Source organism: Monodon monoceros, unplaced genomic scaffold (assembly GCF_005190385.1).
Source record: "Monodon monoceros isolate NGI ecotype Baffin Bay Population unplaced genomic scaffold, NGI_Narwhal_1 Super_Scaffold_6, whole genome shotgun sequence".
Taxonomy (NCBI): domain Eukaryota; kingdom Metazoa; phylum Chordata; class Mammalia; order Artiodactyla; family Monodontidae; genus Monodon; species Monodon monoceros.
In genome coordinates, this window is record NW_021703783.1 from 42,049,723 (window position 1) to 42,070,127 (window position 20,405).

The 20,405-nt window shown below is 58.0% G+C and overlaps 1 protein-coding gene across 6 annotated transcripts; it reads right to left on the reverse strand.

The window, feature by feature from the left end:
* Positions 1–283: 283 nt before the first annotated feature.
* Positions 284–19,333, reverse strand: ITGA7 (integrin subunit alpha 7). 6 transcript variants are annotated; one of them, XM_029205544.1, is made up of 26 exons: positions 18,940–19,317; positions 14,690–14,817; positions 14,511–14,590; positions 13,168–13,423; positions 12,545–12,676; positions 11,099–11,306; positions 10,924–10,989; positions 10,796–10,836; positions 10,331–10,419; positions 10,079–10,206; positions 9,853–9,948; positions 9,651–9,712; positions 9,359–9,528; positions 8,778–8,927; positions 8,025–8,140; positions 7,261–7,453; positions 7,098–7,178; positions 6,912–6,991; positions 6,699–6,773; positions 6,444–6,546; positions 5,783–5,959; positions 5,464–5,595; positions 3,584–3,697; positions 3,260–3,358; positions 3,046–3,171; positions 397–998 (listed from the first exon to the last, which is right to left on the reverse strand). In XM_029205544.1, exons 1-26 carry the CDS (start codon positions 19,143–19,145, stop codon positions 768–770), a joined length of 3,339 nt encoding a protein of 1,112 aa, XP_029061377.1. In that variant the 5' UTR covers positions 19,146–19,317; the 3' UTR covers positions 397–767. The 6 variants fall into 6 exon arrangements, 5 of the variants coding, with proteins under 5 accessions (XP_029061376.1, XP_029061375.1, XP_029061377.1 ...); XM_029205546.1 differs by adding an exon at positions 12,171–12,290 and having other exon boundaries at positions 10,796–10,989; XM_029205543.1 differs by lacking the exon at positions 12,545–12,676 and adding an exon at positions 12,171–12,290 and having other exon boundaries at positions 284–998; positions 10,796–10,989; positions 18,940–19,333.
* Between the last annotated feature and the right edge of the window lie 1,072 nt (positions 19,334–20,405).

Here is a 20,405-nt window from a genome sequence, read left to right on the forward strand (position 1 = left end):
AACAGTTATACCCTGTCATATCCCTAACTGCAAATTCCTCAACTGGGTCTCCCAGTTTTTGCCCACTACCCCTAGGACAGCTCCCCGTCCCTTCCCCGTGTTCCCCCCACTTTTGAGACCACACCCACGTGCCCCCAGGACCTGGTCACAAAAGTCACCAGTATCCCTGCCAGGCGCCCTGGGCTCCCTCCAACCACCACCTTTGTCCTGGGCTGCGGGGATGCAGAGAGAACCAGTCCTCTCTGGAGACCCTGCAGCACTCAGCAAAGAAGCCAGAGGCTTCGTCCTCGCATCGTTTTTAATAAATAGACAAAACCCACGGATGGATGCAGCAAACTAAGGTCAGAGGAGAGGGGAAGCCAGGGAGGGAAGAGCCCCTGAGTCAGCGACATAACCTCCTCCCCACCCTCTGGGCTTAAGGCACTTTCAGGGAGATAGGTCCTCGGGGTCCCATTATACAGGGTGAATGGGAGAGGGAAGGATTAGGGTCCCTTCTCCCCACTTTTGCATCAGGACACCACTGCCCTCCTCACCCTCCCCCACGACCCATCCCTGATTTACCCCCTCTCATCTCACAGCATCCTAAGGGGAGGTTTGGGGGTGGGTGGGTGTGGTCCTCACGGGGAGAGAGGTCTGTGCCCCTGAGGAAACAGATCCTGCCACATCCTGATGGGACACCAGCAACCCAGCCTGCCCCCTTCATCCCTAGGAGCCATCTCTGGGGAAGGGGTGCAGGGGACCCATTGGCCAGGCTGGGAAGGAGGAGGCTAGGCAGTGCCTGGCACAGGTTGCCCATCGGAGCCTGGCTCCGGATGCCCATCCGCAGCCAGGATGGGGTGTGCATCGGGCCCCCCGCCCCGGGGGCCGCCCCAGTTGTTCCTCAGGATGGTGCCCGTCTTCTCTTCCTTGAACTGTTGCCGGTCTTCCCGTGGGATCTTCACCGCGTGGTACTGGGGCACAGTGGCTTCGGGGTACCGCGCTCGCTTGAAGAATCCCATCTGGAAGAACAGCAGGCCAGACATGAGCAGGCTCTGGGGCTGAGGTCCCTGGAGCAGATGCCCAGCACAGCCCAGCCTCCTGCCTCCACCATGCCTGGGACAGAAAGAACCAACAGCAGCAGAAAGGGGCTGGCTGGGCAGCAGCTCGTGCAGGAAGCAGCCCTCACAGGTGCGACCATCAGTGCTGGGTCCCCAGGTTCTCACTGACAGCAAGAGAAAGACCAGGAGGGGCCTGAGGTGCAGGACCAAGGACATCTCCCTTGGTGCCTGAAAGAGGGGGTTGAAGGTAGAACATCAGGACTGCTGACCCCAAAGGTTTCCACACCCCCAAGATTTTTAAGAGACCCAGTAGCATCCCCTAGAACACAAACAAGAGCAGAGGGAAAACATGGCTTCCTAGAGCCCCGCAAACTCCAGAATGATTCCTCCCAAGCCTCATACGCACAACCCCTACGTGCCGAGCAGCGTCGCCCTTAGGCGGGCCCTCTCCTCTATGAATACAGTAGCCTGGCCCCTCCCTAAGTCATGAACATGCTGGCCCTTACCTACCAAGACAGAAATGTGCCCCTTGCACACTCACACTCAGGACTTCCCAGGACTCCTACATGCTGGACTGCATGGCACCTCCTTGCACATGTGTCTCTGCACACTCATGCCCACAGAAAAGACATGCACGGCACCTCCCTGCACTCCCCACATGCTCACAACCCCAGGAGCCCACCCAACCCTTGTGCGTGCCCCAGGCTGTGCACACGCACCCTTAGGGCCTCACCCTGACAACCACCTCCCCTCAGTTCCTGGAACTCACACCACCCTCATGCAATCTCCTTTCTACACCCTGCACATTCCTGGTCCCCTGAATGCTGGGAGCTCGACCTACACTCACATACATACCCACACACGCACACACACGCGCGCACACACATGCTCACACACAACAATTACCCCACGGTCCCTGGACCCCCCAGCTTCCGCAGCTGAGGGCTGCACGGCCAGACGGGCCCGGTGGTAGTTGGTGGGGAAAGATGAGCTCTGGCTGTCCCGATGGAAGAAGCCACACTGGGACGTAAGGGAGGAAGGGAGCAGAAGAGGTGGAGGATGGGAAGACTGAGGAAGGATGGGCGCCTCTACCTCTGCCTTGTCCCCCTTCCATGGGAGCAGGAAGCAGAGATTCTGGAGCCAGTTTCTCGGAGGCATCAATCTCCCCTAAGAATGGCAAGGTTCCCGAGAGTCTGGACGCCCAGAGGCCTGGTCCACTGATGACTCACATTTGCCAGAGGGTGTGCTTGGTCCTGGGGAGGGGGGCAGTTCTCCATAGGGCCCCAAGGGCATGCATGGCTCCACATGGCCCAGATGTGGCATGTGGTTCAGGGGATGACCGCTGGTGATGGACGTGATTCTCTGTACTGACATGCGCATGAACGGGCTTTTAATGTGGAGCCCCAGACGCACACGTGATTCTGGCTACACTCTGTGTGTATGAGAATGGCTCCAGGTAGAGCCTGGTATGTGGAGGTTCCGAGTTCAGTCCTGGCAACAGTTCCCTGCAGGCAGTTCTCCACACTGCTTGGCTTTCTTGGCCACAGTTTCCTTCCCAGCCTTACCCACCATGCTCTAGTTAATTCAGACCACACTTCCCTGCCTCCATGGCTTTGCCCCTCATAGTCCTGAAAGGCCCACACCCACCCATCCCTCTCCCCACATCCAGATCCTACCACCCCACCTTCTAAGGCACAGCTCCAGGGCCACCTGCTCTCAAGCTTTCCCTCGCCTGAGCTCCCACTGCACTTTCTTGACTCAGTCCACTGCCTCGTCCTGGACTACTCCCCTCCCCAACTAGACTATAAAACCCCTGAGAACAGGATCTACATCTGACTTATCTCTGAAACATCCAGGGCCCGATAGAGACCCTGGTACACGCAGGGTAAGTGCTCAATGCAGATTTGCTGAATAAATGGGAGACTGGGTGAGAGAACCACACCATGAAAGGCCACCTGCCTGACAGGGGAGCCCTGCTCCCAGCGGCATCACCCTCCCCAAGCCTCACCTTCCACATGAGCAGCACCAGCAGCGCCAGCACCAGCAGCCCAGCCAGTACAGCCAGAAGGATGGCCCACCAGGGGACTCCTTCTGCCACCACAGCCACGGGGTCCAGGTATACCATCACTGGGATCTGGGGAGCAAGGGGTTAAGGGAACAAGGGCTGGAGCAACAGGACAGAAGAGCTTCCCCTGCTTCATGCCCCCAGCCCAGCAGCTCACCACTGTGGAGGCATCTCTGAGCAGCAAGTTCTTGATGGAGGACTTCACGGTGATGTTGGCTTGAACAATCACTTCCAGGGACTTCACAGCCGAGTACTCCTAAGGGAGCAGGGAAGGAGACCGTCCTCCTAAATGCCCCCACGCCCCCACCTCCCCCGAGCTCCTGAAGTTGTAAACGGAATGGTGCCCAACACAGAGGGTGTTTCTGCCTGTCTTGGGTTGAGAGTGTGCTGCATTTGGATAGGAAGGAGAAAGAAGAAGTGAACCCCAGGGCGGGGGTTGGGGAAGAGGATGCCCAGCCCAGCGCCCCAGCCTGACTCTCACCTCCAGGAAGGTGCTGTTCCAGAGGCGGCCCCAGACATGCAGCACAGCTGCACGGTCAAAGCTGTAGAGGGGGCAGCTGAACACCACGCAGCTGGCCGTGCCCCGGGTGCAGTCCTGTGGACCAGGACAGGCAGGGCTCTGAGCTGCTTGGCCCCAGCCCACTGAGCTGCCCAGGGCCCAGCACCCTCACAGACGTGGTCACACAGACACTGTCTGCCCAGAGCCTTCCCTCCATCCCTCCATGAGCCCCCATTTTCCCCTGGCTCTTCATTCAATATCTCTCCCATTTTCCTTACCTGGCTTCAAACTCCCCTCCTCCAAGAAGTCTTCCCAAACTAACCCTGTGGTCCAAAATAGCAGCCTACCCCAAATCTGGGCTATTTGGCTTTGAAATGCATGGGGAGCAGGGAGGAGGTCTCTTGACAGCAGCAGGCAGAGTATCTTCCCCAGTAGATGCTTATGTTACCTAATGACAGTCCCATATATTGAGCATCTCTCTGCAAGGTACTTATCTCATTTAAATTCACAACTGTCCTGCAAGGTGAATATTATTATCATCCCCATTTTTCAAACTAGGAAAATTAAAGTTCAAAGAGGCCAGATGACCTGCCTCAGGTCACACAGCTAGCAAAGCTGGAAAGAGGTGGCACAGATACTTGAACCCAGGTCCAGAGGGGGCAAAGCTACGCTCCTCCGCGAAGCCCAAACTCACTGAATGAGCAGGAGGATGCCCGGAGCTGCTGGGGGGACAGGGGACTTAGGCCCTTCTCCTTCCAAGCCTGACCTAAATCCATTTGGCCCAATGCCACCTAATGGCCCATTTGCCTAAAAATTAACGTTCTATTCATCACGCTGCCTATACGGAAGAATGGCCACTTTCGAGCAATTCAAGAATCCTTGGTCGATCTGTCTAAAAGTCATTTTAAGTAAAAGAATCCATTTCAAAGTTCTTAGCAAAAAGGGTGGCCTTTCAGAAGAAATCATTCACCTGGAGAAAGCAGGACTATCCATGTAACAGGGAAACAGCAGTTACACAAGCTCATACCACCCCTGAGGTGACTTCATTTGCTTTCCACCATGCTCTCAGGGGGGCAGGGAAGCTGAGGGCCCCCAGGAAGGATGGGCTGTGGTAGCGGAACTTCCTCCCAGAGATGCCACCAGAGCTGGCCCAACTGCTGCCCTCCCCCTGCCAAGGTCTCTTTGCCTCTTTTTGCCTCTATTGCCCATCCTTTCCGCACCTGGGATTCACCTTCTGCCACCAGGCCAAGCACCCCCCGATCTGTGCCCCCCCCCACTCTCACTGCCAGCGCCATCTTAAAAGGGACGAGTACACAGAGTCTGCGCTGATCTACTCAGTGAGCCCCGCCAGGAACAAAGCCGTGTGAAACGAGGAAACAGGGAGGCAAAAGGGCTCGAAGAGGATAGGCTTAATGAATCACATAAATATACTATCGATTTAATTATTAGAACTTTTAAAACCTTCAAGTGTTTTTTGACATTGTGAAAATCAAGCAGGTTTCCTTATGCAAATTGACTTTCTGGCCTAAAAGAATTCAAAAGAATAACAAACGGATCTCAGAGATGGCTAAAACCACCCCCTATAAAATGTGACCTTTCATACAAGCGCAGGGAGAATCAACCGCGTGGGTAACGGGCTATGGTAAGTGCCCTGCTCTGGAGTGAACACCTGGTGGGCATGGGGGAGCGGCGCTGGTGATGTGAAGTGCCCTGTCACCTTGCCCCCGGTGTCTGTGACCATCACAGCTATTGACAGGCTACCCAGCACCCTGAAACTCCCTGCCCTCCCCTCTCCCCGCCATCCTCTGTCATACCACGTGCCCCACCCCATCCTGCCTGGGCCACGTTTGCCCCGCCCTCACCAGGGTGACGTTTTTCTTCTTCTCAGCAGAGGACACTGGCCACCAGGACGTGCTGGGCTCCGGCCGCTCGTGAGGCTCCTGCGGCTCCGGCTGCCCCAGCTCCCGCCGCCTCCTGTCCCTGCTGTCCACATCCTGAGGTGCGGAGGGGGCCCAGTGAGGGTCCCTCCAAACGCAGCAAGGAGAGGTGGCACCTCCTCCCCAGCACCCTCCTCCTGGCCCCCCCACCGGCCGCAGACCCCCAGCCCCATGGCATCCTTCCCAAAGTCTGACCACTCCCCACCCTGCTTCTGCAGCCCCACCCACCTCGCCTAAGCCTCACCAGGTGGAGGATGTTGGGCCTGGGGGAACAGAGTCCCCTCTTCCCCGGCCTCTGCCCGCCCTCCAGCTCCACCCGCATGGGGTACAGCAGCCACTTCCCGTTGGCAATCTCGTGGGGCCACATGATGTTGAGGAAGGCCGAGCCTAGGGTGTTGAGTGACTGGCCTTGGTTGGAGACCTGTGGGCACAAGAGAGTGCAAAGGACAGGTTCTGAATCCCCAGAGATGGAGGGGACGGGGCTGCAGGGAAGCCTCAGGAAGCATAGCTTCAACAAAGTCTCAGGACCCTAGATACAGGCACCATTCTCTGCCCACCCCAAACCCAGGAAAACCCGGAGATGTCACCGGGAAATGCGGGGAGGCCCCAGCCAAGCAAGGGCAGGGTTCTAGGGAGAGACATCAGCCCTCCCCCATGTCCCCATCCACCAGCGGAGGCCCCTGGGCCCTCATGGCCTCCCCAGACCAGCAGGTGAGATGTCCAGTCAGGAATGAGCAGGAAATGGTCAACTGAGCCCTCAACACAAACACCTGCACACAGCCAAGGCCCAGGAACTGGGGGAGACCTCGAACCAGGCGCCAGATGGGAGAAAAGCCACAGCCCTGGGGACATGTCTCAGCTTCTCCTCTGTGCCAAGAAGGGAGGGACCTCACCAGGCCACTTACCGTAACCTCATACTTGACCTTGCTGCCCACATCCCGCTCAGACTGCATGGCGCTCTCGCCCCGCACCACGCCAGAGAAGAAGAGCTGCTGGGGAATGGCCACCCTGGTGAGGAGGGGTCAAAACAGGGGCTGAGGAGGCCTGGGGCCTGATGGAGGGTCAGGAGGGTCAGGCCAGGTAAGGCAGAGCCCAGGCCTGGGTTTGGGGGTAACAATGCCCACCGCTCTGGCGGAGGTGCCCCCCTGGACAGGGCTTACCCCGTGATGGACAGTGGCAGCTCGATGAAGACACGGGCTCGGGCAGAGACCGGCTGCAGTTCCTGCTCGCTGATCCTGGAGTGTGGCAGGGGCAGGCGTGGGTGGCGGGCACAGGCACCGCCCCAAGGGATCAGGTGAGGACAGCAGAGCCCTTTCTAGGTGGACTTCAAGCCACTGCCCCCACCCTCACCCACCCTGCCCCGCCAGCCTTACGTGGCCAACAGCAGCTCCACCTCCAGCTCTGTGGTCTCAATGGTGATCCCTGAGGTGCTAAGGATGAGGTAGAAGGTGACCTAGGCAAAGGGTGGAGCAAGATTAGAGTCCAGGAGGGCGAGGGGCTTGAGGAGGGGTCAGGGGTGAGAGAGCCACTCGGATAGGGATAAGGGCAGATATGCCGACCTGGGCACCTCTCTTCATGGGGTTCCCCAGCTCACACTCAACATGGGAGGCGTTCTCATCGGACAGGCATAGCGGCTTCTCCTGGAGTGGGGAGAGAAGGAGAGATCAGCTTGGGTTACTGGAGCCCCCAAGACCCCACCCCTGCCCTGCCCCGGGCCCTCACCGCAGGGTCCAGGGCCCGGACTCCTGAATAGTGCAGAGAGGCAGGGAGGGTGACCAGGAGCTGGGCTTCATGGGCGTCATCCCCATCAGCCTGGGGCTGGGCTGGGTCCGAAGGCAGATTGGTGACCTTCAGCTCCAGGCCGATGACTGGCTGCCCACTCAGTGCAAACAGGGCTGTCGTCCCATCCGCATCCCTGGGGGGCCAGACCCCACTCTAAGGCCGGAACACCTGCCCCCGCCTCTCCCTTCCCCCTCCCCCCGCCAGTGCATGCTGCCTGCCCCCACTCCCTGAACCTCTCCTCCCACCCTGGCTCTCCCGAATCTCCGCACACACGGCTCCAAGCCTCAGACTCAAGAGAGTCAAGACTGGGAGTCAGGGGACCTTCGTTTCTGGCCCCGGATCCAGCACTTACTGACCTTGGGCAAGTAACTTAACCTCTCTAGGCCTCCGTTCTCCATCTCTAAAGTGGGACTAGTAATATTTCCTGCTTCATGGGGTTGTGAAGACCTAACAGTGGGATGTATGTGACGGTATAATTTTTTATATGGTGAAGGCTTGTCACTCTCTGCCACAGGACCCCTGTGGGCCCCTCAGTGCCCTCGTCCTGCAAACTTCTGAGCTCTCAGCAGGTCCTCCCCACCTTCCACCTTCCACCCTCTCCCTGCAGGCTCAGCCCCCGCTCCTGCTGGCCCCCGCAAGGGGACTTCCTTCCGTCCCTTGATCTCTTGCCTTCCCACCCCACCTGCTCCCTCGCTCCCCCTCACATGGGCAGAGGCTGAAACTCCGTGTCGCTGATACGGGCGCAGAACCGGGCGTGGACCAGCTGCAGGTTGCTCTGACACACCTTGTCTTCACCACAGCCTTGCTTCAGAAAGTGGATCTGGGGAGAGATTTGAGGAGGGGGTCATTCCCAGGGGGTGCATGTATCGCCAAGGCGTATGGCGGGGTAGAGGAGCACGGGAATAAACAACCTGAGTTCAACCCGCAGATCTGCTGCTTCCTAGCTGTGTGACACCCAGCTGGTCACCTAACCGCTCTGAGCTGTGTCCTCAGCTGTGGGAGTATTACAGTGCCGTGGTAGACAGCAGCAGGCTAGTCCACAGTGAGGCCGCATTTCCTTGGCCTTTCTTGCATGTAACTAAGTCCCAGACTTAGAACGTGAAGAGAAGTAAAGAGCATCACTTCCGAACTGGCCGTAAGACCCATACAAGGAAGTCCCCGCCCCCCTCCAACTGATGGGATAGAGGTGACCTAAGGACCTTGGAGGCCACATTTGAACATGGCAGACCCCCAGCACCCTGGGCCCCTGAATGACTGCCTGTCCCCTCTGACTAGGAACGCATGATAATTTGGGCCATTTTACATCTGTGGCCCACCTGTTACAGCACCTAGAGATATGAGGAACAACTGGGGTAGCATGAAAGAATTTTGCAAGCTATGAATGTCACTGGCGAGGGATTCACGATCCCTGTCCCTCCCAGCTTCTTTTCCTGGGCTAAACCAGAACGCATGTTCACCTCTGTCCGCTGGGTGCTGGGCTGGTGGGCATTGAGGATGGGGGCCACGGGGGGCAGCCCCTGGCCAGGAGCCTGTCGCCGGAGCCGAGGGGTCTGGAGACTATAGGACAGAGTCACCACGATGGCCCGAAGCTTGTCTTTGACATTCTCCTGGGGAAGGGAAAAGACAGACATGAATACAAGAACAACTCCCAGACCCCAGCCCTGCCCAAAGCCCCAGCCAGACCTAGGACAGATCCTGGAAAGAGGCTCAGGGACACGAAGGAGAGAGGTGGAGAACTGGGCTAGCCGGGGGAGAGCAACTGGGGTGGAGAAGGGAGGACAGCCAGGATTTAGGGCTTCGGGGACCAGACGAGAAGATGGAACCTGCCGTGGCCATCTCCAGGGCGTACAGAACTTGACAGGAGATGCAAGAAAACGGCAGGTAAAAGAGAGGCCCGAAAGGGAGCCTTCCCAAAAGTCGAGATCTTAGACTGAGGTGTGAGTGTGTTTGGGAAGAAGATGAGAGGAAGCCAGGGGAAGCCAGGAAAAGAGAAGATGCGATGACAATGACCCTCAGAGGCCAAGGGGTCAGCGTCCACCTGAAGCTGAAGCATAGTGTCTCCACAGACTCGGTCATGCTGGTGTTTCAGCCACACGGTGCCTGAGGCCTGGTGCTTGGGGTCATCTGGGCCACGGCTCAGGAAGGTCACACGGGGCACCTGACCCCGGAGCCTCCGGTCCGTGTCCCCATCTAACGTGTAATCCAGGGCTGTGGCAGGTGGGAGAGGAGGGGCCGGTGAGCTGCAGAGCAGCTCCAATGGGCCCTTCTCTGCACCCCGGAGTGACCCACCCTGACACCCAACGGGGTGAGCGTGGAGGGGCCTCACTCACCCACAGCGGGGCTGTAGCTGCTGGGCGATGCAATGTAGCTGAAACAGACCCTGAGGTCCATGCTGCGGGGACGAAGACAAGGCTGACAGGCCCCGGCCACACCCCAACCCTGCCCACTCCTGCCCCAGCCCCAAACTGGGTAGACAGTGGAGAACTGGACCCTGGAGGCTCCCCTCCACCCTCCCCTCGGACCCCGCCTCACCAGACCGAGTGGCCACTGGCGCAGTTGGGCTGTTCTAGGTCGATGCTTCTTGGAAGAATAGAGACCTCGTGGGAGACGTGGAGGACGGGCCTGGCCCTGGGGAAGGGGGAGTCCAGGGCACAGGAAACATGAGAACATGAGGCTGGGAAAGAGGGGAGGCGGCAGATCTGGCACTGCAGAGCGGCTGGGCCTTGGAGGGGGAGGCCAGCAGAGGAGGACGGCTCACCTGAAGAGCACGGCAGTGTCAGCCAGGGAGCCCACCAGCAGGTCCGGGTAGCGGTTCCCATCCACATCCAGGCCGCCCGACAGAGAGTAGCCAAAGCTCTTTATGCCCACAGCCTCGCCTTCCAGCACCTGGGGGACCAGACCATCAGCCTCCCCACCCATCACACCCCAGCCTCTGCCTCCCCCGCCCTCTGCTGCTGTGCCCCCTGGGTCCCCCAGACACCCATTCCCTCATCCCCACCACTCCCCTCACCTGGGAAGGTTTGACGACAAGCCCCAGGCTGCTCCCGTGGTAGATAAAGACTTTCCCATCCCCGTCGAAGGGAGCCCCTACAGCAAGGTCTGCAGGAGTGGGAGAAAGGCAATCAGACCTGGGGGCTGAGGGTGGGAGGCATGAGGTCCAGGCCCCTACTTTCCCTCAGTCACTCAGTTCCATACCCTGTGTTTTCTATTTTATTGAGAGGCTACTAAGTCCTGGGCACCTTACACATGTCATTTTTAATCCTTTCAGCTACTCTCCGCAGGTATCACTAGCACAGAAAGGGTACTTGCCCAAGGTCACAAAGCTGGTAAATGGTAAAGCTCAGACAGGAGCCCAGGTTGCTCCTCTCCCTGAGCCCTCAGAAGACCTTCCCCTTGACCTCAGAGGCGCTTCTGCACCCCTGCCCCTCCCCCTTCCCTCCCCCCCTTCCCCAGCCTTCCCTGTCCCCAGTCACACCTGGGAAGCCATCTTGGTTGAGGTCCCCCAGGACAGCCAGACTGATCCCAAACATGGAGTCAGGAGAGCCGCAGAGCCGGAGAGGGGAGACCCCAGCCCAGTGACCCCCCTGGTTCATGTACACATACACGGCACCCCCCAGTTCTTCTTGGCGCTCAAAGAAGTAGGGGGCACCCACTACCAGATCTGTCCAGCTATGGAGAGAGAGAGACAGCCAGTGGAGTCAGGAGGAGAGGCCAGAGGCGCCTTACCCCTCCTAGACCCAGCCTCCCCCAGGCTCCACCCACCTCAGCCCACTCTCACCCGTCATTGTTAAGATCAGCCACCGCCAGCGAGTAGCCAAAGCCAGAGGTCAGGCGCTCCCCGGACAGCATAACTTCAGGCACCAGGCGACTGGCGCTGTCTTTGCGCAGAATGACCACGGCACCCTTGTGGTTGGCACGGGGGGCCCCTGCCACAAAGCTCAGCTCCTCTGCTCGCACCAGACTCTTCCCCGAGTCGATGGAGAAACCTGGATGGGGGCGACTCACCAGTGAGCTCTCCCCACCAGACTCCCAGCCAGGGTAGGTCACAGCTCCTCCCACCCTGCCCCTCCCTAAAAGGTAGAGGTGCCCTCTGAAGTATCACCACCACAGCTGGACCACTCCTCTTCCCCTCCAGAGGCCCGGAAGCCCTCCCCACCCAGAGACTAAGGTCTGGCACGAGAAGTGCGGTGAGGTCGGCCTCAGGGACTGGGGAGGAAGGAGAAAGGCAATGGCTGAGAAGGCCAGGCCGCGGGGCTGGGGGCTGAGGCACTGGCAGGAGCTGGGCCAGGGCGCCCCCATATGATTCCGTGGAACTGCTCTCCTCTCTGCACACCCAGGAGGCCCCCATCCCATCCAATGCACCTTCTTTGCCCCCTACGCCCACCATCCTGGCAGGAAGAGGAAGACTTCACACGGACGGGAGAGGAAGAAACGGGGGGAGATGGGGAAGAGTTTGATTCACGCAAGCTTCTCCCAGGCCTCGTTTCCTCCTCTTCTGCAGAAGGACGTGGATGATAAAGGAGAGGGACTTACCAACACAGTTGGACCTTTCTCCGCACATGCCCACCATCCATCCCTCAGAGAAAGTCCCCCAGAGGCCTAGCCTCCTTCCTTCCTAGTACAGCCTCAGCCCATCTGGATCTTCCTCCGTGGAGACCCCCGTTCACAGCCCCGAGGCTTCACCCCTGGGGCCTCTTCTCCTTGGGCCTTGTTACTGCGCTCAGCTCTTGTCTGTAACCTGGGCTCAGTGGGTGTTTCTCTGGGTACGTGTTGGGGGGCAGGGCAGGAGAGGTGGGGAGGCCAGGCTAAGCCCCCAGGGCCCAGGAGGACGTGGAGGGGCGCTTACAAACCTAAGTAGCTATTCAGGGCCAAGTCTCCGGCTGGTCCTGGGAGCCGGTCAGCAGGGTCCAAGGTTTTATACACCAGCTGGTCAGGGTCTGAGCTATCAATGTTGGTCACAAAGAGCAACCCTGCGGGGGGCGGGGCAGGGGAGACACCAGGGGAGGGACATCCAGAGGAGGGGCCACAGAGTGGGGAGACAGAGGCAGACAGGAAGAGGAAGAAGTGGAGAAAGAATACGAGAGAGACAAACAGACAAGAGAGATAAGAATCAGAGACAGAGTGAGGGACAGAGACAGAGACGGAAGGATGGGAGCATGGAGAGAGAGGACAAGAGAGAGAAGCAGAGGGTTAGAGCGGCTCTGGGCCGGGGAGGGGTCCCTACCAAAGTAGCTGTTGGCAGGGACGGGGATGAGGCGGGGGTCCTGCTCCTTCTCACCCCCCGCCTCGTAGGGCCCGTCGTCCAGATGTGCCAGGTCCGCTGAGCCCTGCACACAGAGCTCCACCCTGGCCGTGCCTGCAAGGACAGACCTGTTAGTGCCCAGGGCACGGAGCACGGAGCACCCACAGGCCAGGCGCTAGTTAGACAGGCACCCAGGGAAGCCCCTCCTCTCCTTTCCAGCCCTATCTCCACCCCCTCCCGGCCCAAGCTGCCTGGGGTCCCCCAGACTTGGCATCACACTCACCGAGTGTCAGCCCGGCCAGCGGCAGCGTGCGGAGATGGGAATGGGAGTGATGAGGTGTGGGCTGGTGTGTTGGAGCATGCGGGCCCCGGCTGGGCATGTGGGAGCTCATGCCAGCATGTTGCGGAACTCTCGGCCATGCGGAGGAGAGGCGATGGCCCCGTTCGTGTGCGTGCTGGCATGGCTGTGGTGAGAAGCGTGGCAGGGCCCCAGGGCTCCACGGCAGTGAACATGTGGGCGTGCTTGGCCACATGCTGCCCCCAACCCTCTCTCTGAGGTACTGGACATGTTTGTTCCCTTCTCCCCTCCCCAGGGAGTCACTCACCCTTCCAGTTATAGGTTCCTGGGGCCCCAAAGAGGAGGTAGTGGCTGTCGGGGGAGAAGGCAGCAGCCGTGCCCTGCTGGCAGAACCCAAATTGTTCGTGGCCCTGGGGGCGTCCCTCACAGAACTTCCACTCCCCACCATCCAGCTCATCGCGGACGGCCAGATCCTGGCTTAGCACAAAGCAGCGACCAATCACGTCCCTCGTCTCCAGTATCTGGTCCACACGCTGCCGCGCCTCGTATCGGTGCGCACAGGTCTGTGGGAGAAAAGGAGAGGGGGTCATTCCACTGTGAGGGCCAGGACCCTGCTTGAGCCACACTGCCCGTGTGCAGACATTTGGCAGACACTGGTTCACTTGCACACAGGTGCACGCACGCAGGTGCGTACAGGCACGCACACACACACAGACACATCTGCCAGCATCACTTGGGCACCGCCCCCCAGCCCAGTGTAAGGCAGGTATATATATAATCCCCTGCCCTATCCTCTCTGCACCCACTTCTTCACCCTGGCAGGAAGAAACCCTGTTGTACATTCTGCACCCACAGCACAACTAAGCCAGCACCCAGAACTCGTGTCTCCTCGATCCCGCCAGATGGGACCACCCCCAACATGCCCAGCTTGGTACTGCCTCTGAACCTTTCTAAGCACTGCCACCTTGTCTGCAAAGAACTCCCTTCCCTACTCTACTCTCCAAGTGTTGCTTATTCTGGAAATCCTGGCTCCAATCACCCCACCTGCAGGAGTCTTTGCTCTCCACTCCTCCCTTGAACTTGTATAGACTGGGGACCATACCACTCACTTAGCATTAACCATATTCTGCCCCATAGGGACTTATTGTTTGTGCATGTTAGTGATAACAGAGAGAGAGAGAATGAGAATCTCTGAAACTATGCAGGAGGCTAGCTGAGAACCAGGCTTTTCCCTGAGTTTACACATCCTCTCTCAGTAACTAGCACAATGCCTGATGTATAAAAGGTTCTCAGTAAGTTTGACAAATCAGTGGATGGATGAATGGTTAGATATTTTTTAATTTATAAGGACAGGGACCATGTCTTACACCTTTTTGTATCTCTCTGAGGTCCTCAGAAGCGGACCATCATACCATATTGCCAACCTGAGTTCTGTAAGCACATCTGTGCATATGCACACACCATACACACACACACACACACGCACACACACCACCCTTGCATAAGTCACAAGAAGTGGTACTCATTGCAGTTATATTACCGTTACAGAGTCAAACTGCTTTTCCTTCTTTTTAAAAATTAATTTTCATGACCTTTTTCAATAAAAATAGTAAATATTAAAAGTCAACAAAAAAAAGATATGGTACTCACAACAATCTTGCCCCCAGGTCCCTGGCTCCGAACACTGACTCCCAACCACTGGTTCTCCTTACTCTCCTTCTGCACGTCAGCTGGAGGCGGGACACTGGGAATTAGGGGAGGAAAGAGGAAGCCAAATCCTCCCTTCCCCTCCTCCTGTGCCCCCCACCCCACCCCCACAGGGCCCTCACCTCCCCGGTCGATGTCCACTCTGTAGCAGTCAGTCTCTTCCAGGCTCAGGGGGCAAGCGAAGAGGCCTCCAGTGCGATTCGCCTGCTGCCCAGGCAGGGCCAGGGCTTGGGGAGCGCCCACCAGCAGCCTGCACGGTGGGGCAGCGGCAGGAGTTGGTGGCCACCTCCCCAGAGCTGCCCAGGCCCAGCTCCTCGGTACCAGGCAGAGTGTTGAAGGACTAAGGCAAAGGGCCAAAAGCCGGTTCTCCCATGTCCTGATACGGGCAAATTAACACACTTGGCCGTGCAATCATCACATTACACATGCACATACCATCTGGATGAAGAACCACATACATAGTAGATACACACACACACACACACACACACACACACACACACGCCACCCAAGCAGCCTGGCCAGCACTGCTGGTTTGAAAGAACCGCCTGTTCCCAGCACCTGTTCCTGACCAGCCCTTCCTACCCCCCACTCCCTGGCCCCATCCCCAAGCTCTGCCCTCCTCCCCAACCACAGTTCAGTTGAAACCTTCCAAGAAATGCCAAAAATGCTGGGAGCAAAAGTAACAGCACCATGAGGTGGACCAGGGACCAGCCTTGGGGGGCCAAGCAAGAGACTAGATATGGGTCCGCCTCCCTCACCCTCTCCTCGGGGATCTGTCAAAGACCCACCGCCCAGCAACCGTGCCAGCCCAGGATTCTATCAGTCACGCCGGCTGGCATGGAGGTAGGGGCAAGTTTCTCTTTCTGTCTCCAATCCTAGCCCCGTTCTCCCCATACATCCTGAATCCCCTACCCCATCCTTCCTTCTGCTCCCCCTGTCCATGATTTTCTCCATTCCTCCCCCCGCCCCACCCCGGCCCAGCCTGCTCTCCTACCTCCCCCTCAGACGCTTTCCCAGCTACAACTTTCTTGGCAGGACAATTTTCCATGATCACAGCCAAGTTCTTCCCCAGGGGAGGACTGTGCTGGGAATGGAGGTTGCCTGGGTCCCCTGGGGAGGACCCCCAGGCCAGGAGTGAAGGAGAGAGAGAGGTGAGGTGATTGGCACCCAGCTGGCTACAAGGATCTTCTCTTCGCAGAAGGAGACTCAAAAGCGTCAGCAAGACAAACCTCGAGGCCTCTCTCCCCCACTCTTTTCCTCCATCGCCCTCGCTGGGGCGCAAGGCCCAAAACTGTGTGGGGCAATACTGCAGACAGGCATCTGTGGGGCACTGTGCCAGTTCTGATGGGGCACAGAGCCATTCTCCCTTCCCACAACTCCTCCTCGTCTCTTAGCAGCTGTCACCCCGTGTCAGAGCCAATGTCACAAGAGAGGGGGATGGGGAGTGTCAGGGAAGAGAGCATACACCGGGCATAGTTAACAACTATTTATCGAGAACCTATCATGTGCCAAGCCCTGTGTCAGGCACTGGTGACACAAGGAAGCAATATGTATTCAGCACCTACCATGGGTCAGGCCCTAGGCTAGATGCCAGGGATATGAGGAACTAATGTTTATGACTCCCTACTAGGTGCCGGGCACCAGGCTAGGCATGTTACCTGCATTATCTCATTTAACCTACACAACAATCCTATGTGAGGATTCTTTGCTTCTCTTTCAGATGAGGAAACTCACTCAGAGACATTAGTTGGATGCTGGAATTCAAACCCACATATGCCTAATTCCAATATCCATGCCTTTTCCACCCAATGACTGGCCACCTTCCGAAAAGGAAGACAGGGATGAGGAGAGGAGGGTACCCAAGCAGAAAAAGAAGCTAGGTGGCATGGCCAACCTTCAGACAAGTCCATGGTGCTCCCACCTCCAAACACAGAGATGGGGAGCCCTTGGAGGACTGGGGCTGCCTCATTCATCTTTGCATTTGCCCCCTAGGAGGTGTCCATATGTGTTTGCTGGACCCACACATTATGTAGGCTCACAGAGACACGCAGTGTCTCAGCTGGTCAGCGCATAACTAAGCACCGGGAGAAGCTAACAGTCGTGTTTAATGCTCACATCTCCCCTGGAGGTCATGAGTAGGGAGTAGAAAGGAGGGGAGGGGTGCATATGGAGGAAAGAAGCTGAGTGCATAGCTATGCCCAGCCCCACCCTTGGTGGAGAACAGACCAGACCATCCCACCTGGAACAAGAGTTCCCACACACAGCCTCTCCAGTCCCTCCACCTCTGCCCCAGCCACACACTCCCTCCTGGCTTCATCCCATGGTCCCCAGCCACCCCAGGCCTCTGGACAGAACAGTAGCCACAGATGCAGCCACTGCAGAGAGAAAGGCAGCTAGGAGCAAAGGACTCCCTGGGAGCCTGGCTAAGTGGGGGTGAAGGAGTAGCCCAGTACCTCTGCACTTCTCAATTCCCCATTCACTCCAGGCCCCAACCCAAGTCCGGCCCACTCTGACTCTCTCAATCTGGATGGCCCTCTGGGGAGGGTGCTTGGCCTGAAAGGTTGGCTCAGCCCGGGGGGGTGCTCCAGCCAAGCCTTTGGATCCAGGCTCGCTGTAAGGCACTAAAGCTACGCTCCAGCTCTGTGGATCACCATACAAGAAAAAAGGTACCAACACTTTTATAGCACCCACTGTGGGCCTCACACTATTCTCAGCATTTTACGTGTGTTAACAACTCTTTCAATGCTCACAACAACTCTATATGGTAGTACAGTTGATGGTATTACAGTTGATGGAAATAAATGAGGCTGAAACCACAGAGCAAAGAAGGTTACACTTCAAAGTCTCATCCGGGGCCAGATTGAAAGACATCAAAATTGGTGATGTCTTTCGATCAGCGAGTGCTGGGGAAGGTGACCTGCAACCCCAAAGCCAAGGACTTAGCGAGGTATCTGGCCTCTCACAGGCCACCAGACAGCAGAGCGCCCCCTGCTGGGGCAAGAGCAGGGTGAGGGGGTCAGGCCCCTCCGGGAAGGCCCCCAGTTTGGCTCAGGGGCCACCATCAGAGACGAGGGGGAAATGACAAGAGACCAAGCTATTAAAAATAACCTAGAATTTGCCTGGAAATAGCTCAGAGAGCTCAGCATGTCCTAAAAAGGCCTCCAGTCCTAGAACTCTAGCACATGGGGGGAAGGGGGAGGGAGGGAGACAGAGATGAGGGAGGAAGCAGATAGAAGGCTGAAGAAGAGATTTCCATTGCTCCCAAAGTTTGGGGGACTGCTTGACCCCGCTCCCTGATGACAGGGATAATGGAAGAAGAAGAATCAGAGCTAGCCCCTCCTCCCTGAGCAGGGGAGAGAAATGAGCTCTTGTCCCTACGCTCTGCCCCCAGGCCAATAGCAGTGGGGAGAAGATAGTCCCAGTGGACAGCACTGATCCCAGTAATGGACACTTAGTGTGGCTTAGGCACTGGCCTAGGAGAGAAAAGTCCCCAGGCAGGAAGGGGTGGGCCGCTTTCTTCCCCTTCCTGCCTCTCTTTTTAAAATCGTATAAGGAGCTGGGGCCAATAGTACAGGAAGCATGACAGTCACAGGCCCCATAAGTGTGTCTTTCTCCTACAGGTCCTGAACTGATTAGAAAATAACCAGAATTTTCCTCTGCCCCTCACTCTCCCTGCCTCTCCCCACTGCTGAGATTCCTGGAGCTGGAAATTTCCTGAGGAGGAGGAAGGGGAACAGCCTGGCCAGCATCCTTCCTGGATCTCTCTCACTGCTGCTGCTGCTGCTGCTACAACTTTGGAGGCTCTGTTTTCTGCCACCCTCTATCACCAAACCACATAGTTCAGACTGCCAGACCCTCCCAGGTCCTCTCCCAGCCTTCCTGTGGTCCTGAGCCACAGAAGCGGCAGCCCAGTGTCCTGATGCTCTCTTTCCATCCCATGGCAATGGCCTGGCAGGAAGTTATTTCTGGAGTCTACCCTTCATCCCTTCACGGCACCTTCAGCATCTCTGTCCTTTCCCTCTCCTCCTGACCTAAGCAGAGGCCAAATGCTCAATCTCCCTCCCTGAGGGAGTTCAGCCCCCGGAAGGAGGGGAGCCACAAGCCCTGGGACTGGAGCAAGAATGCAAGTTGGGGTGAAAGGTGAAAGGAGACAGCTCCCAGCCAAGACAAGGACCTTGTTCTCCAACTTATCCCCAAAGCAAGATGCTGGGTCTCAGTCAGACCCAAGACAGGCAAGGCTCCAGGCTGGGGTGTGGGTTATCTGTAGACAGCCTGAGTCTTGATGGGGTTGGAAGATTGAGAGATGGGGCGGGCCGGGGGGGCATCTGTGGCTCGGGCACGGGGATTCTGCGCGGGTGTGGTGACTCACCAGCTTTGGGGTCCGGGCTGCAACTGCCGATGCAGAGCCACAGAGAAGCCAAAGAGGCTCCCTGGCTCGCCCTCCTTGCGCAGGGCGCCCATCACGTCCAGATTGAAGGCGACAGCCCCTGGGAAGAGCAGTCCGGCAAGCAGGGAGCCAAGAAGGTAACAAATGCCAGGGGCCCCCCATGGATCGCGGCCCGGAGTCCCTGCCATGGGGCGACCCCCGCGCGCGCTCCGGGAGAGCGCAAGGAAATCCGCTCGCGCCCCGAGTCCCAGGTCTCCCGAGGCGAGTCTCTGGTCTCCGAGTCTCGCTGGTCCTTCAGGGGGTCTCCCAGTCTTCCGCCTCGCCACCCCTCTCCCGCCGCTCCGCCGCCCCAGCACCAGCCAGGACAACTGCAGCGGCTGCAACCTCTGGTCCACTCCGGCTCCCGCCTCCGCTCCCACGGGTGCCGCCCCGGCCCCGCCCTCGCCCCGCCCCTCGGCCCCGCTGCAGGTGGAGGCCGCCGGAGTCGCAGAGGGATGCCCAGGAGGGTGGCTCCGGGTGGGAACCCTCCCAGCCCCACCCCACCTCGGGCGCCGCCCCCGCCAGCGCTCTCCCTTTCCCCCGACTCCTGCCCTAGCCCGCGAGCGGTGGAGGCGGCGTCTGGGAACGGGGAGGGAGTGAGAATTACGGATAGAAAGGCGCCGAAAAAGAGGAGCGGCGGGGGGCGGGACGGGTAAGAGGTGGGAAGTGGATGAGGCTCAAGGGCAGTCTGGGAAGAGAGAAATGCAGAGAGAAAGATGCAGATGAGTCCGGAGTGGTCCCTTAATGCTACCTTCTCCTCATGGACACACAGAGCACCTCTCCTGCTGTTTGAATCAAACCATTTCCCACCCCATCCCATCCCACCTCTCAGAGTCCGGCTGTGGCGACGGCTCTGCTAGACACACACATCGTCAGCGTTCAGAGAAGCAGAGGAAAAGAGAGGCGAGAAGAAAGAAAAACTCATCAGGCCTGGGGAGGGGAACAAAGGAGGCAGGTAGAAAGAAAACTGAAAGAGAAAAGAGATTGAGAAAGAAGGGTAAGAGTTTGATCAACAAGGACGGAATGAAGGGAGAAAACAAGGAAAAGACTGAGGGTGATATAGGAAGAGGAAATTAAGCTGGGGGGAAAGCATGGACTGTCAAGGAAGGCCAAAAATGTGAGAGATTGGCCCCAAGAGGGAGAGGGATGGGAAAGATGTCTCTGGCTTCCAGATCCTTCCCAGAACCGTACATTTCCTACCCTCCAAAGGGGAAGGGATTGGAGGGGACAGGGTCCTGCGCTGGCCCGGGCAGGATCGGGGTGGGGCTTCCCAGGGATGTGCACAGGGACTTGCCCCTCTGCCTCTCCCTTCCCCCCAGGCTGAGACAAAGGCAAAGGGGGGGAGGACATTTTCCAACTGTGCTATTTATAACTCTAATCCAGAAATGGGGCCAAGAAGAGAGATAGGA

Excerpts from the sequence above, each read along its gene's own strand:
- ITGA7 (XM_029205546.1), bottom strand. The coding sequence starts at position 19,145 with ATGGCAGGGACTCCGGGCCGCGATCCATGGGGGGCCCCTGGCATTTGT. Across the intron at positions 12,677-13,167 it reads AGGAACCTATAACTGGAAGG|GCACGGCCAGGGTGGAGCTC; the intron begins GTGAGTGACTCC and ends CTGTCCTTGCAG. Across the intron at positions 10,207-10,330 it reads TTGTCGTCAAACCTTCCCAG|GTGCTGGAAGGCGAGGCTGT; the intron begins GTGAGGGGAGTG and ends CTGGTCCCCCAG.